The sequence below is a fragment of the Bombina bombina genome, chromosome 5 (genome assembly GCF_027579735.1).
Source record: "Bombina bombina isolate aBomBom1 chromosome 5, aBomBom1.pri, whole genome shotgun sequence".
Lineage (NCBI taxonomy): Eukaryota > Metazoa > Chordata > Amphibia > Anura > Bombinatoridae > Bombina > Bombina bombina.
Window position 1 is genome coordinate 280,127,897 of NC_069503.1, and position 19,443 is coordinate 280,147,339.

Consider the following 19,443-nt stretch of genomic DNA (forward strand, 5'->3'; position numbering starts at 1 on the left):
CTCACAAAATAAGAGCATTTAGTTGTTATATTAACCTGTACTTTATGTACTGTACTCTGATCATATTTTAGCTCCTTTATATATTTATTTTCTTACATTTGTAAATGATAGAACACTAATATAATGTAGGAAATATAGCAAACAACCTATCAGTATAGGTAAGCCTAACCATATGTATTTCTATGTATTTGCTTATAAAACTATATTTTTCAATCAGAATTCACAATGGTATCCCTGTAAAAATGATTTCTCTTTTTTCCCCTAAAAAGTCAGTGAGAAACTAATCTTCAGTTTATTTGTTATAATAGTTCTGAAATGTTTACTCTAGTAAATTTTAGTGTGGTTGGTTTGATGTGTATTGATGATATTCCTGTCCTTGAAACAATGGATGGATTAATGGATGTATGTGTATAGCAGGATGTATAGCTGTATTTGGGTGGGGTGCGAGAAGAGTAGGGATGAGGGCAGTGTGTGGAAATGCTTGAATTGTCAGTTGTGTGGGGTGAATTGCAGTGGCAGAGACTAGATGCAATGGATGTCCAGCTATAAATGCTGGGTGTGTTGGAATTATGGTTGGTGCTAATGAGGAAATAATTGGAGAAAAATGTGATTGAGGGAAAGGATTTAGGTGAGGTACAGGAAGATGATTAGGTTGTGAATGCATAGCTGCTGTAACAGCATAACGCTGCATAAGTGCATGATGGATGGTTGTAATGGAAGGATGATGCTGCACAGGCTGAAGAGTTTGTGTGTTTGGGAAAACAGATGATCCATTACTAGGCAGTACTTTGAAGTGCATTGATAAGTGCTGTTTCTGCATATGTTGCTGTGCCTGTAACTGCAATAACCTGTACTTATCTACTTCCTCAGGTGAAAATGTTATTGGCTGTTGTGTGAGTGGAGGAGATGTTGGTTTATGATACAGTTTATGATTACTTTCAATTCTACTAAGGTCCTGCATAGTACTGTCATAACAGCATTTTACATTTCCTTCCACTGGACTTGATTTCATAGTAACATCATGAAGTCCCAGTCTTTCTGGTTGGTCTTTGGTCTCTGATGATTTAGTCCCACCTGAATGAGGAAGAGAGGGCAAAGCACATGAGAAATTAAGGTGAATGGGATCAGAGCTTTGCATAAAGGGTTTTACTTCAGTAATTAATTGTCTTGATTGTTCTCCAACAGAAACTGGAGTTTCATTATTCAAGGTTCGACACTCTGTGTCCACATGGATTATATCTTTAAAAATACATTTATCAGTGTTAGTTGTAACTGTTACCCCATACCCTTGTGTTCCATCAGTTTTGCTATTGCTAAATCCATGTTCCTTTATGTGATCTGTACCATAAGAATTTCTTTTGCTGCTAGATGTTACATTTTCCAACATAGGTAAGATTGATGGACAATGAGAAGAATGGGGAAATTTTACTTCAAAGTAACTTTGAGAAGGACTTTTCAATTCAATGCCACCACCTGTAGTACAATCCCTTGAGGTTAATTTATTTTCCTCTTCTTCTTGAGTGAGTCCTCTTTCTAGAAGCAATTTGGCAATCAATGTTTTCTTCTCATTTACTATTATATGCTTTACAATATTTTCTGAAGTCCTGTTACTACAGTTTCCTGAAAGAGCAATTATATTTTGTGAATAACATTTATATGATGCTTTGCGTGCCTCAGAAGTGTTAAAGGTATCTCCTGTATGCTCTCCAATAATGAAAGTTCTTTCTTTTGAGAACACTCTAGTGTTGTTTAGGTCTGTCCTTATTGATGTAGGGTTTTCCCCAATGCTTGCTTCTCTTGAATGTGGTATTTTATGTATAATACTTTTATATTTCTTCTTGTAACGATGTTCAGTTCTGATATACTGGGAACATAAATGATGATTTGGAGTTTCACATTTTGGTATATCTGTAAGTGTTTTGTGCTTTAAATATCTACACCTAGATTTCTGTCTTTTGTCAGAAATATAGGAAGTGTGTTCGATGCCAGTTAATGTGTCATATTTGTGCTTTCTTCTTAAACAATTCCCTCTCATATTAGTGTTATGACTTTCTTTATGACTGTTAAAACTGTCCTGCTTACATGTTAAGTTCCCACTAATGGAAGAATCAGAATGAAGAAAGACTTTGTGAGATGGAGATATTTGTGATGAGGATGATCTCCAGCTTTTTACAGTACTTCCGTCACTTTCAATATCTGACTCTTTATTATTGGAACTTGATGAATAACTTGATAAATCCCAAGGAATGTCCTTTTCATTTTCATTTACATTAGGACTGGTTTTATTCTGACTTTGATTTGGGCTGTTACAGCAGATACGGTCACCAGTATCCTTTATATTCAACTGATAATCATGCAAAGACTTATGATGCTTATTTTTTGAAGCTTCTTTGGAAAGAAAATTATATTTATTAACTCTGTTGTCAAGAGAGTCTTTGCTGTTATCTGACATATCATAGAATGATCTTTTGCGTTTCGTTGAATAGTTTCTTTCTTTAAACATAGATTTTTGTGAAGCAGAAAGGTGGGAAGGTACATGAGCTGCATTTTCATGCAAATTATATAAGCTAGCTTTTTGTATGATTTCTTTTGTTATTCCGTAATTGTTAAAAGATTCACAGACTTTTTCAGGCATTTCCTCTAAGAGAAGATTTTCTCTCTTTGGTTCTGATGATTGACTATCTTTTTCAATTTGCAGTTCTCCATCTGTATTAATACCTGAGGCTTTTTTCTCCTTTGTAGTTTTAGACTTGTCTTGATCCTCACTAGTTTTTGTTCTCTCATTTGCCTTTCTAATCCTATCCTTTCGAGAACATTTAAAATCAAAATATAATGGATTACAGGCATAAGAAATTGAAGGCTCAGTTTTTGTAAATAAAAGTAATTCAGTAGGCCACTGCAAATTGGTACTGCCATCTTTGCTTAAAACATTTAGAAAAGGCATTGCTTTACATTGGGTATTGTCATTTAAAGGTTCAGCTATAGGGGGTTCTTGACATGCAGTGGGATTTTTGGAAGCCTCAATAGATGAGTCTAAAGGTTCAATATTTGAATTGTCACTTAGGTCATCTTCAGTATTTGTTTGTTTAAGATTATCTGAAAGGTGATCTGTTAATTTTGACTCAGGAACAATGTGCTCATTTAAACTATCATCCTGTTTATCGCAATGAGTATCTGGATAATGGATTGTTTCAGATGCCTCCAAAGTTTCCTCAGGCTTTAAACTATTATTTGCATCTTCTGTTTCATTCAAAGTCTCACTGTCATTCAAATCAAAAGACAGTGTTTCAACGTTTACATTTGATTGATCAATTTCATTTGTTTCTTTTGTTATATCTTCACTACTATTTGTGTCTTTCAATATTTTAACATTTGCAGGCATTTCACCTTGCATAGAGTTTTCAGTTTCGTGTTGAAGAGCCAATGGGCTAGCATCTCTTGTATTTTCTTCCATATGTGCATAGTGTCTAAAGCTTACAGACATTTGCTTTGCTTTATGATTCAGGAACTGAGTGCCTTCATTTACTTCTTCAGTGTTCTCATTGAAAACTGATGCAGAAGATTCTAGCTTAAGTAAAGCCTTTTTCGAGAAGCAGAATGAAACTCCTGCCCGGTTGTTGACATTGATTCCATTTGCAAAAGGTAGTTTAGTTTGATTACCAACAAAACAACATCTGCCATTATTTAGTACATTTGTACCAAATAAAATGTCTTGCTTTTCCTCTGATATGCTGCTGTTGGATACAGTTTCTCCTTTACATAATACAGTACAGCTTGAACCATTGATTCTGCTATCTTTGCTTGTGAAGAACGTTTCTTGAGGTCCTTGTAACCTTGGAGTTTTAAATATTGAGTTGCCATCTGTAACACTGTAAGAAAAAAATAAATACATGTAAATTTTGCAATATTTTAGAAAAATCAAAATAAGTGTTTAATGTATCTAGGAAAAATTATTGTAATATATGTATGTTTATAAGAGATTATAAACATTAGGTTTTTTTGTTTTTTTTTACTGAAATCCTCATTACAACATTTATCCTCCCTCCCCTTCTTTATATTTTACCATTAGATTTATGCAAAGATAAAGTAGATTTATGCAAAGATAAAGTGAAATGATTGGAATGAAAATGAGATGCCTTTGCTTAGCCATTAAGGCATTAGTGACAAAAGTTGTCTCCAGAGATATTGTCATTAATATTTCTTTATTATGTTATTAATGTTACATTTCCATTATAATTTAAGCAGCTGATATAAATGTATAGCTTCTGACAATTACATCATGATTATAATTGTATATGTTATAGAAATGTGGTAAGGAATTTCTTGCCAGCATTGTAAACATTACTTTACAGGAGGTGTTGGCAATAAGTGTAGACATTTTGTGCCACTTATTAATATTACATTTTGAGTTTGTGAAACATGTTACTGTGGTTAAGGAGGAGAAAGATTTTTTTTTAACTATTCTATCTAATTTTTTTGCTTTTATTTTCTTATGTCATTCTCTAGCACACAGAGGTTTGGCTGATTATCTAGCGAGGGGATAATAAGGACCACAGCCTCCTACTTTTCAATATCCCTGATTGAGTTTGTGAGTAACGCTGCCACACACACTAAGAATATTCCTAAAAGCATAGATACTTCCATTTTTAGTGGTTTTGGCGACACCCCATCAGTTAGATAGCCATGAAACCCTTTGCTCTTTTAAATGAGGGTGTCATATGATCTCCATAGATGCAGATAATTAAGTTTAAAAATGGTGATTACCTGCAGGAAGGGGGAACCACGAGGACGGACACACATGGTGATCATCCACATAGGCGAATAGATGCACATGACAACAATGGTTTATGTGCATCCACAGGGTTAAAATCCGACAAATAGTTCACAGAACATTTGGTTTTTTTGTCACTATATTGTATTATATTTAAAGTTATAAAGAAAAATATACACTGTAAAAAATGTACACATATAATTAGAAACTTATCAATTGCTGACTTATTTTGGCAAAACAGTTGTCTACATGTGTTTTGTTTGTCTTGAATATTATTGTACTGCTATTAGGGAGTTCATATTTAAAAAGGATTTTAGAAGCAAAAAGGCATTGTAAACTTAATTTGAATATCAGTTTTGCCTACTTTAGTGAAAACTGTGTGCTACGGTAATATATAGGGTAACAAATAGCATAATTGCTTGGGTGTGCAAATGTGAAATAGTTTGTGTTTGCTTATATACATATGTTTCCCCAAAATTATGATATTTACTATGAGGCAACAGACATGTGATTATACCAGATAGTCTTACCAGTCTTGTTGTTTTCGTAACTCTGCCAGCTCATGGAGACGTTTAAGTGCCTTTTCCTGTTTTTTTTCATCTTTCCAAGATTTTGAGGCAACATTGCGAGCAAATTCCCTTTGTTTTAATTCCTTTAGTCTCTGAAAAATATAACACATTTTGTGTATTAGATTTACAATATAAAAGAGAAGAAATATTAAACTGTTTCTCTAAAATCTTAATTGTATAAATACATATTCATTAGCAAACCAACCTTAATACAGAAGCACCGAATTCCATTTTTACATCAGAAGTTACATACATTGGGGTCTATTTAACAAGGATCGGATGGAAATGGGTGGACTAATTTTTTAACTAATATAAGGTGTTAATATCTACCTTGCTTGTGAGGGTAACATTAAGCATATGTGAAAAGGGTAGTGGAGGGGTGGCAGTGGTGTTTTATATTATCCAGCAAGCCTGCAGCTGATGTTGCTTACATAGAGCCCATTGTGTTAATATAATATAATATAAAATACCACTACCATAGACATGTAAATGCTACCTATCTAGGAATGTTCTTCAATAAAGGATAATGTAAGAATTAAGTAAATCTTAAATTGAATGCTTTGTTTAAATAATAACAGAGAAATTTGGATTTCCATGTCCCATTAACTAATTTTGAATTAACTTTTGGGATGATGACTTTAAAGGGACATTAAACACTTTGAGATGTAAATATAAAATGATAAACCGTATAAATAAAAATATTCTGCAATATTTAATTATTCATTTTGTCCCCTTTTCCTGCAATTCCCTTCTGAAATTGTGAGCTTTAAAGTTCCTGTTAGAAATGGAAGTGAAGGACACTGTTATATTCTACACAACCATTGGCTGTACACACTAGTGACCTATTTATAACTGTCCCTAATTGGCCACAGCAGAGAAAGTAACCTAAATGACAACATGGCAGCATCCATTGCTTTCTACAAGTACAAGAGACTATATGTATGAGAGTACACTAGATAGGTGACAACACATATACCAATAGTCTCTAGGGAGCGCTCTCAAGTGTAATACAAATACACAGTAATTAAAGTCCATACAGGGTTGATGAAACTGTAAACACTTATAGGAAGCTCTTTTGTCAGTCTCCCATGGTAAGCCATCTGTAGAAAAAGAAAAAAACACAACGGCGCCAAATGGCGTAGTACAGTCTTAACTCTGGATTTTAAGGGGTAGATGTAATAAGCAGCGGATGCTGCTTTCTACCCCCTGTATATTCCGGCTCAACGGAAACTGAAGTTAGGAAGCAGCTGCTCCTTAACTTGTCCACCACCTTTTAGGTGGAGGACTGCAATCATCCCGATCAGATACGATCGGGATGATTTACACCCCCTGCTAGCGGCAGATTAGCTGTGAATGTGCAGGGGGTGGCATTGCACAAGCATTTCACAAGAAATTCTTGTGGAATGTTAAATGCCGACAGCATATGCTATAGCGAATCATGTCTGCCCGGCATTTAATAAATTGACCCCCATGGATTAAGTAAATTCCACTCACAAGTGGATAGCACCTGTATGGTGCAAATAAGGTGTGCTGGAACTTTGTAGTTCCCCAGCTAACTACCTCCGGTGGGTGTGAAGTCATTCAGAGGGGAAAGGATGGATCTTCATGGCAAGCTTGAAGTGGTAAATTCACACCCACCGGAGGTAGTTAGCTGGGCAACTACAAAGTTCCAGCACACCTTATTTGCACCATACAGGTGCTATCCACTTGTGAGTTGAATTTACTTAATCCTTAATATCCAGAGTTGAGACTGGACTACACCATTTGGTGACTTTGTGTTTTTTTATTTTTCTCTATTGCTTTATAGACACTAAACCTTTACACTTATTTTGTCAATATTTAAATAACTAATTAAACTAAAAAAAATACATCTACATGTTATTCTCAGACTAATCTTTTATTTGAATGTATCATTCTATCTAGCATTTATTTAATGTTTAATGTCACTTTAAATTTGTTACTTATCTTAAAATGTAACCATTTCCATTTAATGTCAGTGACTTTCCTGTTTTCAATAGTAGGGAGGACATTGCCTTAGAATTCAATCTAGTTCACTGCCTTATGCTCCAAGTTATCTGGTTTATTAAAACATTCCATGTTTGAGCCATCAAAACAATTTGATAATTTTAATGACTGCATTTGCATTTCTTAAATGATAGAAATGTCCTTGTTCTGTTAATGACATTCTTTAAACAATATGGGCTAGATTACAAGTGGAGCACTATTTATCACACCTGCTCATGAGTTAACTCATGAGTTAGAAGTAAGCTTTTTTGTGCACGTCAGGTAGCAAATTGAAAGTAAAAAGTTTTTGCTCTCAAGCTAACCCAACGCTTGCAAAAAGACTAACTTTGAATATCACGATTGCGTGAACGTATGCCCCCATAGAAGTCTATGGAGTGCGAAAAGTGGAGAAAAAACTAACACCCTACTTGCATGCAAACCCGATCATGTTTTCTCAAGTGCACTAACTCAACATGAAAAAATGATTTCACATTCCAATGTTCTTCACATGGAAGAATATGTTCTATTTATTCATAAATACATATTTCTACATAGATTTGATGGTATTTTGGTACAATATATTTATAATTATATATATATATATATAATTATAAATATGTATAGATATATAGTGATATATAGGAGTATTGATTTAAAAATACTTAGAAGATATTCCCTATGTGAAGAATATTAGATTGTGAAATATTTACAGTAAATACATAAACACTTTTTTAAATATAAATATTGGATAAATATACTTTTACATGTTTTCATCAACTTGACTGTAAAAGGCTTCAATGCACTACTTCCGATGAGCTGTAAGCCATAATCATCACAATTATGACAAATCACGACTTGAGCTATCTTGCTTTGCATGTAATGAGTCTATCTCATATATTAGTTTCACCTTTTAAGTTGCATTAGTAAAATATATGAACTTTTGCACAATATTCAAATTTTTTGAGTTTCACCTGTATTTAGCAGTACAATTTGAACCCATAAGATTGTATCATAACTCTACCTTCCTAATATTTCAAAGTAACAAATCATGCTATTTTGATTACTTTCAATTTAAAACTGTTGGGTTAATTTAGGCTGATGTTTTCTGTGTTCTCAGTAACATTAAAAAATGTATCATCTTTTTATAGGTAGATTTTCTGTAGCCTTTTATTCAGTACTGCTATTCCTATATTTTAATTCCATTGTCTATGTGTGTATGGGTGTGTGTGTATATGTGTGTATGTGTGTGTGTGTGTATGTGTGTATATGTGTGTGTGTGTGTGTGTGTATATATGTGTGTGTGTGTGTCTGGGTGTGTGTGTGTGTGTCTGGGTGTGTGTGTATATGTGTGTGTGTGTCTGGGTGTGTGTGTGTGTGTGTGTGTATGTGTGTGTGTGTGTATATGTGTGTGTGTATGGGTGTGTGTGTGTGAGCCTCTATTGTTTATGGATTTCTATCCTTCTGCCATTTGATTCATATATTTGTGATTATTGTATTGTCTAATTAAAATATTATTTATGCATGCAGTGTTAGGTATTGCATATTCCACCTATTCTGTTTTTTTTTTTGTTTGCAGGTTATGTAACCTGTTTTTTCTTCATCATGCTACAAATTGCATTAAAGGGACATAATACCTATTTTTTGAAGAAACTGAAAGTGATGCAGCCTAGCTGTAAGAAGCTGACTAGAAAATATCACATGACCGTCTCTATATTAAAAAGGAGGAAATTTCCCCTCAACATATCCTCAGTAGCCACATCCCACTATAAAGGTACTTTAAGCATCCAATAAAGATTCTAGTCCCGGCGCTTGCAAGGTTGTTTTTCCCTCCTCAGTTTATTGTAGTTTACTTTGAAATCTCACAATATTTCACTGAAATTTCATGAGATCACAGTAAAGTAAAGATTGTTTTTATGTAGCTGACAGTAGCTGAAGTATAAGGGGCCCATTTATCAAAGGGCTTGCGGACCTGATCCGACACTGCGGATCAGGTCCGCAAGACCTCGCTAAATGCGGAGAGCAATACGCTCTCCGCATTTAACATTGCACCAGCAGCTCACAAGAGCTGCTGGTGCAACGCCGCCCCCTGCTGACTCGCGGCCAATCGGCCGCCAGCAGGGAGCTGTCAATCAACCCGATCGTATTCGATCGGGTTGATTTCCGGCGATTCCTGTCCGCCTGCTCAGAGCAGGCGGACAGGGTTATGAAACAGCGGTCTTTAGACCGCTGCTTCATAACTTGTGTTTCTGGCGAGTCTGAAGACTCGCCAGAAACACGGCCCTTCAAGCTCCGTACAGAGCTTGATAAATGGGCCTGTTTCTGTTTACAAAGCACTTACTTCTGTGAGCTTAAGAAATGTTGAGGTAAAATACATTTATTTTTCATCGAGATGTTCAGGTAATATTTTTTTGTCAGCTTTTTAAAGTTATGCTGCATTATTTTCAAGTGATTTAGCATATGGGCATTATGTCCCTTTTAATATGCATTTGATTTGCAGGTTTTATAATTTTCTTTTCAGCCTCTCTAGGGAATGTGAGACAAGCTCATTTTTACAGGAATGCAAGAATGGTCCATTTAATGGACTGCACCCACAAGAACATGTAAGCTATTGGGGCATATTTATCAAGGTCTGTCGGACCTGATCCGACAGTGCGGATCAGGTCCGACAGACCTCGCTGAATACAGCGAGCAAAACGCTCGCCGTATTCAGCATTGCACCAGCAGCTCACAAGAGCTGCTGGTGCAACGCCGCCCCATGCAGACTCGCGGCCAATAGGCTGCCAGCAGGGGGGTGTCAATCAACCCGATCATACTCGATCGGGTTGATTTCCGGCGATGTGTGTCCGCCTTCTCAGAGCAGGCGGACAGGTTATGGAGCAGCGGTCTTTGTGACCGCTGCTTCATAACTGCTGTTTCTGACGAGCCTGTAGGCTCACCAGAAAGTGGGGCATTAAGCTCCATTCGGAGCTTGATACATGTGCCCCATTGTGTTTTGTTTTTTTTTGCTACTGAAAGGATTTCATGTAAGTGCTAAAACAAAAACATTTTATTTTTTTTTTTACAATGATTTCAGTGTGATGAACATATACATTTATTGTTTTTTATTGTTATCAGAACTAGTTAGAGTTGTTTAAAGGATAATAAGAAAAGGTTCTACTTGAGAAGAATATTGAGTAATGTATTAAGACAAATGTATGTTTAGAGGCAACTTACTCTATGACTTTTTGCTTAGGCCTGTCAATTAAGACTAAATTATACATAATTCTACATGCAGTTACTGGCTGCCTGAAGCAATGTTTTTCTAACACAATCAATGTGAAGGTAGTTCCATAAAAATCCCACAATATAGGGCTATGCAAAGTGTCCAATAATATAAACATATAAATATTAATAGAGCATGTTAAAGATAAGAAAATCAACCTTATGAAAGCCAACCAAATATCTGCAAATATGTATAGTTATAAAGGCACTTAGTATGTTTTTTTGTTTGTTTTTTTTTTCAAATGAATTTGAGTGAGATACTGCTGCATTATATACTTCACACTCAGTTGTGCCATGCCAGAAAAATAATTAGATTTTTGCATGTGGCAATGTAAACTGGCAGACTTAATTTAACATATTTATTTTACTTCCATCAATAGAGTTGTGGAAGTATTATTTATTGGCCTTTTATACTCTGCCTTAATTAATGAGTTGTCCATAACTTGCTACGTTTTAAAATAATTTTAAACATTGTTATTCAAAAAGATATACTGAATCAGTGGACATGAATTTTGCAACAATACATGTCCTGACTACATGTTGCTGGCTACTCAAAATGAAATGCAACTTTGGAAAGAAACTATCAGATCCTGCAGATTGAAGATCAGAGGCAGATTATACAGGTTAGACAACAAAACTGTGGTAGAGGACACCAGGCCAATATTTTGGTTAAGAACTATTGTCCCACACCAGAGTTCTTGAGCAATATGAATCTTCAGGTTCAGGAATGTCAGGAACCAGAGGAATCTTCAACACAGGAATACAGGAATAAGGTCACTTATGTAGACAAAATCTACTACCAGAGCACTGGTTATTTGCATGACCAGGTCTATATAGTGGGTTGATTGCAGAACTCAGTGCAACTGGAAACAATAGGTGTGTGCAGAGTAGACAAGTGCAGCTGTGAAAAATTCTCTTTGGCTGAATATTTGTTTAGTTTTAAACAAACTGAATACTGAATGATCTTAGAACATTTGCAGTCATTATCGATAAACAAATGTAAATGTTACAAAGCTACAGGGGAAAAGTTCACCTGTAGCTTTATACTCACCTTTTGCATGCTGGAGAGCCACGTTGCTCTCCAGCATGCAAAAGGTAAGTATTTTACCCATTTAAAGGAAATAATGAATACTGAGATTTTTGTCAGTATTTATCCATTTTCTTTAAATTTTGGGGTGCATTCATTTGGATATTTATTTCGTTCAAATAAAACAAATATCGCTGTTTCATCACAAATTTGCATTCATGATTAAACCAAATGCACATGTCTAGTGCAGAGCCTATATTTCTCAAGCAGTTAGTTCATATAAGCATCAAAAAGCAGTATGACAACCCAAACGTTCTGAATCCGGCTCATCTCCTAGAAGTTTGCCTGCACTAGTCAGTGCACTTTTTTTTCATAAGGTTGTGAGAGTCCACAAGCCATCACTCCTGGGATTCAACTCCTGGCCTCTAGGAGGAGGCAAAGATTCCCATGCTCCACAAGCATTTAATCCCTCTTTTTTATGCAGAGACTTAGGCATGGCCATGACAATAAAAACATCAATATTTCTGAAAAAATGTTACTTCTTTGCTTACTATCTTATTTAAGCCAAAATGTAATTATTTTACAAAGGGGTAGATTACAAGTGCTGCGCTAATGTTTGCACACAACCGATATCGTGTTTTTGCGTGCAATGGAAAGAGCTGTTGTATTACAAGTTGAAAGTAAGCGTGATTACAAGAGCACAATCGGATTTTTTACACTTCTTGGGTTTGCGCATCTGAAAGCCTTGCGTAAAAAGCTGTACTAAAAACATAAATACACTGAAAATGACAGTTACACTCATATAAAATTACTCATATAAATGTTTTTAAAAAGTTATGAGGGGTAAACGGTTTATAGTATATGACATTGTATTTTAATGGAAAGGACTATTATGTATATACATACATATACATGCCTAAATATGTGTGTATGTATGTATATATATATATATATATATATATATATATATACATGCAAAAAACATGCAATGTCCCCCAGGAAGACCGATTGTTTTGGGGATCGGCAGTATAACTGAAAAAATCGGGGAGTATGTGGATAAACATCTGCGCCCCTTCCTTCTAACATTGCCATCATATGTTAAGGATACAACAGATCTGTTGAGAAAACTGGATGGGGTGGTAGTGAGTGAAAAAAACATTTTAGCTTCCTTAGATGTGGAGAGTCTTTACTCTTCCATTCCCCACAATGTGGGCTTATCAGCTATCAAAAGATTCCTCGAAACAAGGGGTCCAGCGTATATGGAACATACAGAATTTATGATGGTGCTTCTGGAGTTCATTTTAAAAAATAATGTTTTTTCTTTAGATGGACAGGTGTTCCAGCCAAATACGTGGAACTGCAATGGGGGCAGTATGTGCCCCCACTTATGCATGTCTCCATTTGGGGTCATGGGAATCTGATATCTTTGAACAGCATGTCAGCACTTTTGATGAAAGAGTGCTGATGTGGGTAAGATATGTGGACGATGTTCTTGTCTTGTGGGATGGAACAGTAGAGGAATTTAATATCTTTGTTTCCACACTTAACCACAATGACAGGAACATCTTCCTCACATCAGAAACAAATGTAAGGGAATTAAACTTCCTAGATATAACCCTGAAAAAAGAAGGTTTGAAAATAGTGACTGAGAACTATCGTAAGAAAAATGCCACTAATAGTATTGTCCATGCTAATAGTAGCCATCCTAATCATTTAAAAAGAGTAATACCATATGGGCAGTTCCTTCGTTTAAGAAGGAACTGCTCCTCCCTTTCAAAATTTGATATTCATGCTCAGCAAATGAAGGAGAGATTCCTTAAAAGGGGATACTCAAATAAATGTCTTAAGAAATCCCTTTGGAAGGCTAGAAAAATGTCTAGGGATGACTTACTATATGGAGATAGGACAAAAACTGAGGGAAATCAGATTTATCTCTAAGTATAATGAGCAATGGGATAATATCAGGTTGGCTATGAAAAGGAACTGGCACATTCTCACTTTGGATGAGAAAGTGAGACATGCTATAGGAGATATACCTCAAATGGCAGCCAGAAAAGCACAAAGCCTGCGTGATAAGCTGGTAAAAAGTCAGTTTGTCAGAGGTCTCTCTGATGCGGACTGGCTACGAAAGGACAAGGGAATAAAGGGTAGCTACCCATGTGGGCACTGTGTTTACTGTGCCCACATGGATAGCACTAAACAATTCTCTGTGCAAGAAAATAAAGTTTTTGATATAAGGTTCTTTTTTAATTGTAAGTCTGAGGGGGTGATTTATCTCTTGCGGTGCTAGTGCCCGGTCTTTTACGTTGGTAAAACAAAGAGGATGGTAAAGGACCGGGTACAAGAGCACAGAGATGACATCCTCCATTCTAGAGACACAAATGTTGCTAGACATTTCTGTGATAAGCACAATGGCAATGTGGATTCCCTAAAATTGATAATTATTGATAAAGGGATTACGAATGGACGAGGAGGCAACAATGATAAAGTCCTTTTACAGAAAGAGACTAAATGGATATATAGGTTGGGCACAAGGTTACCAATAGGCCTAAATGATAAACTGGAGTACATAAGCTTTCTATAAGAGAGCAAAATAAATCTGACAGGGTTTTTGCCATTTGTTTTGGAGTAATTTTCTATGTGCAAATAGAGCTAAGATGTTACCTAGGAATGAAGGTTAAACTTAAAAATGTTTGCTCAATAATGAAGAATTATCATTCATGCACAAATTAAAAATGAAATTTAAAACAAATGTTATAATCAATTTGAATGTAAATATCCCTTTAAGGGCTCCTGGCTATACACAGGATACAGCTCTCTAAATGAAAAGTAGGCGAGACTGTGCAGGAGAATCACCTGTGAATAATCAGGTATGCCCTATAAAGAGGATGTCCGGTGTGGACTTATTATGCCCTGACGAACCCCTGGGACACATGCTCTGGAGGGGGGTGAAACGTGCGTTGGCACTATGTGTATAGTACCTTGGAAAAGTTAACAACTGTCCGAGGTCTTTGTGGTGATACATAAAAGCTGAGGTCTCATTCCAGCACTTTATTAAGCTTATACGGCTGTCTCTGAAAGTATCCTATTTAACAGAACAAGCATGTGAACTGTGGATCTGTGCTGAAACAATAGCGCATGGATGTTTGTTTCTGTGAATTGACATTAGGAAACAACTTTGGAGCTTGAGGACAGCTAATAGAAGCGGTGCTTAACTACTAAAGTGTGCAAAGTACTTTTTTATGTCAGCAATAGAGCTTGGTAACTATCGTGGACGTCCTGACAAGGATATACAGAGTTGTGATTGGCTTGTTCTCCCTTGGATTCTCCTGGACCAATAGATACAGATTCAGGAACCAATCGGAGTTGCAGTGACGAGCTGACCACCCCCACTGGGGGTTACGTCACACGCCGAGGAATTACGGATCAGTAAAGAAAAGTACCATCGCAACTATACTTTGAAGGAGGAAAGATAAGTACTGTCTTATATTCATACAAGCTATGTATCGGTTTTTGACCTAGTGTGCAGCAGGCTCTGTTGCGGTCTTTCACCTACCGATACCTCCTGTGAATTACCAGTATATGGTTTCCAATAGCCATTATTTATATCTACAGTGGGAACATGGACTGTTAAGCTGTTTGTGTTTATCTGTAGTATGTAATGCTGTTAGTCTGACATTTTAGGATAATATACGAGTGTCCTATATTTAGACATTGTGTGTATATTTTTCACATATGTTATCCTATAGCCTGATACATCTTTAGTTTGCATACGTATGCATAGGGATTGTGATATCTTGTTAGCTTTATGTAAACCTTTAGTTTTGTTTTGAGTTTAAATTGTAAGATGTTGCTCTAACTACCGCAGCCCGGAGGAACAGATTAATCACTGAATGTGAAGTGGGAGATTTAAATAAAGAAATTGGATTGTTTCAAAATAATAATTTGTGTGCTCTGATTTTCCCTTGCTTTTTTGGGACATTTACATATGTCCTAATATTTTTCTATCTGAGTTAGTGTTTTGAATTGTTACTCAAGGGTAGTACCGAATACTAAATATACAGCAATATTTTCTACTCTCTCTGACTTTAAACAAAAAAAAATTATATATATATATATATATATATATATATATATATATATATATATATATATATATATATATATATATCAGGACAATGTTATTTTTATTGTAAATATATATTCCTTCATATATCTGTATATACTGTACCTATACCTACATATCTATTCCTATAGATATTGAGGTATAGATATCTATTTTACATCAACATTATCAAATATATATATAGAAATATATATTTAATAATACAAATTTCAAAAAATTCTATGTAAAGAACATAGCAATGTAAAACATGCATAACCTGCATCAGGTTTTGCGCTTTAGGTCTAACTTGGTGTTGGGTTAGCGCACATGAAGAATTAGTAATCTTAAAACACATTCTTGAAATATTAAATATTAAAAAATATTAATAATTATTAAAAATGGTTATAGGTACTGTAAAAATTCTAAATAATCCATAGAATGAATATGTATATATATATATATATATATTATATATATATATATAAATATATATATATATATATATATATGCAAAGTATCAATAATTTTTAATAATTAACATTTATATTTTATATTTAATATTCAAGAACAGAAGATTACTAATTGTTCATGTGCGCTAACCCGACACCCCGTTAGACAAATTTTACATTCCTATGTAAGAAGAAAAAATTTAAATTTTATTATTAAATATATATTTCTATGCATCTGATAATGTTAAAGGGACACTGAATCCAATTTTTTTCTTTTGTGATTCAGATAGAGCATGCAATTTTAAGTAACTTTCTAATGTACTCCTATTATCAATTTTTCTTTGTTCTCTTGCTATCCTTATTTGAAAAAAGAAGGCATCTCAGTGGACAGCACTTTTTTATTGGTGGATAAATTTATCCACCAATCAGCTAGAACAACCCAGGTTGTTTACCAAAAATGGTCCGGCATCTAAACTTACATATTTGCATTTCAAATAAAGATACCAAGAGAATGAAGAAAATATGATAATAGGAGTAAACCAGAAAGTTGCTTAAAATGTCATGCTCTATCTGAATCACAAATGAAACAAATTCAGTGTTAGTTATAACAAAATATCTGTAGGAATAGATATATTGTTATATACAGACATATAAATAATTACATATTTACAATAAAAAAAAAATCTATGTGTAGAAGAAAATTGGAATGTGAAATATTAATAACTCTGGTCGAGTTAGTGTGCAAGCGATAAGTGTTAGTTTTTTTCTTATTTGCTCTTTTTTTAAGTCTATCTGGTAATTAAGTTAACACGTTCACTATATTCAAAGTTCAGTTTCACTCGCACGCATACTTTTTACTTTCAACTTGTAATATGTGTGCTACCCCGACGGATGCAAAAAAAAATACTTCTGGTGAAGTTTACGCTCAAGCGGGATCACAAAATACCACTTTACTTGTAATCTGGCTCAAAATGTTTTCATTTATTTTTCATATTTTGTTTATTGTACATTGTGAGAGATTATTGCAAACTTTTTTTTATTTAAAATTAGCTGAATATATATTTAGCTTGGTCATATGTATATTTATGCAACAGGCATTCATTGCACTAGGTAAATGTCTAGTGGAAGAAAACAAGCACAGCTCTATTCAATATAAAATTAATCTTCCAATGTATCTCTATAGCAACTAACTACAGAATATACACACTAATTTATGAAAGAAAGGTATTTCACAAGGTCCCTGAAATGCAAATGAGTTATTTGCAGATTGATGAAAATGTACACATTTATTTTTAGTATTATTTTCAAAAGTTTTAAAATATTTGACTGCTTTCAGAAGGAAATTAAATCAATTGATGATTATTTTTGAGTTTTTGTGTTGATGATTTTACAAGTAATTGCCAATTACCAGAAACTATGGGCATTTTAAGTGAATGTTCAAGGGGGAATAAACAAGAACATTTTTACTTTAAAGTCCCTTTTAGGAATTTTTTAGTTTTAAATTTAAAAAATCTGAGGAAAAAATTAAGCATAGCTAAACCAAATTCAGTAGAAAAATATGTTTCTTATTTGTAAATTAGGTAGATCTAGATGGTCACCAGTGCATCCAGTTCAGTGACAGTAAGTTGTGCGCATGCAAAGTCACCCCTTTCTTTTCCTTTCCTTGGACTGGTTGGGCCGAGGAGAAGGGCAACAATTCCCTCTCCATGCTTCCTTTTATCCCTTGTTACACTCCGGAAACAACAAATGGTACCCCTGGAATGCCCATAGAACAACATAACCTCACCTCCATCCACCATCGTTAACTAAACCCATGGGTTTTTTTGTGCAAAGAAATGATTTGCCCCATCTTACTTTTATTTCTGGAAACATCACGCTACCATTTGCATGTTCAATAGCATGGGTTTGTAAAATTTCTGACATAATAAACTTTTTTTTTTTTGAAAAAAATGTTTATTGGATGAAAAAAAAAAAGCGTTACATAACAATGTAATACATTTCACATTAGTTCAAGAGCGAAAACAGACATAAGGAAATAATGTTATATATGGAGCGCGTTAGATTTCGCCCCTGATATTTGTTTGTCATCCATATTTTACAACGCATATTATCTTGCTTTCAATAATTCTTATTTAAAACAGTAACGAAGAACAATAGAACTATGGTTGGTCGCGAAGTGGATCCAGAGCCCCGGTCTTATCCATTCATGTATATCTTTTCTTAATTCAGCCTTGTCCGATCCCATAGGACCAGATGAATATGTGTTATCTTAGTGTGTGTGCATACGTGATTCCCAATAGAACTGTATGTTATGGTATGTGTCCATGTCTTTTCGGATAAAGTATCCGTATTCCTCAAGCTGGATTGTGTGTCCCATGAGCGATTCCCATGCCTGATGTGTGGGGACTATTGGCGACTTCCAATTGGCTACAATTAGGGATCTTGCTGTATTTAATGCTAGCTGGATTAATTTCCTCCGTATTTTACACTTACATTTTGGGAGCAAATTTAATAAAGCCGTGGGGAGTTGGATTTTATAATCGTTCTGTTGGTTGCCTATGGATTTAACATATTCTCCCACCTGCTGCCAGAAGGGTTGTATGCGGTTACATGCCCACCATATATGGGTCATGGTGCCTCTACTGCCGCAACCTCTCCAGCACATGTCTGATGCTGCTGGGTATATTGTTTTGAGCCTAGCCGGGGTCAGGTACCATCTAGTTAGGATCTTAAATTCAATTCTAGGAATTTGGTGGAGGTTGATGATGTTTTTGTGTTGTGAAATATGTGTTGCCACTCTATTTCAGATAATTCCCTATCTAATTCCCTGTGCCAACGATTAACATATAATGGGGTGTCTGTTTTATCTGTGGTAATTAGGGCCTTTTTCGCCCATGCTAGTGTGTGTCTTAATGACCGGTCCTGTAGGCATAATTGCTCGAAAGGTGTGGGTTGTCTCGTCATTTGGTCTTTGTCTGCCGATGTGGTTAGGAAGTGGTCAAGCTGGTGGTACTTCAACCATTTTGTGAAGGCTCCTCCTAATATATTCCCTAAGTCCGTTTTCGGTCTGAGTTTGTTACCCTGTAGAAAAGTATATATAGGAGCCATGTACCCTATCTCCCAATCCAGCTGCCTATTCAGTTTCTGTTCTAACCCTCCGTGTAATTCTGCGTTGGGCGATACTGGGGACATAGGGGATCTTAGGGATGAGATTTTCTGGTCTTTGGATAGTAGACTATCCCATATTTCAAAAACGT

General features: G+C 35.2%; 1 protein-coding gene across 1 annotated transcript in view; it reads right to left on the bottom strand.

The window, feature by feature from the left end:
* Window positions 1–334: 334 nt before the first annotated feature.
* The window catches only part of ZNF804B (zinc finger protein 804B), a 110,824-nt gene continuing 91,715 nt past the window's right edge, over window positions 335–19,443 (bottom strand). The window contains exons 3-4 of the mRNA XM_053715705.1: window positions 5,302–5,432; window positions 335–3,869 (exon numbers count right to left, since the gene is read on the bottom strand). Coding sequence (XP_053571680.1) covers window positions 335–3,869; window positions 5,302–5,432 — 3,666 coding nt within the window. The remainder of the gene's footprint in view (window positions 3,870–5,301; window positions 5,433–19,443) is intronic.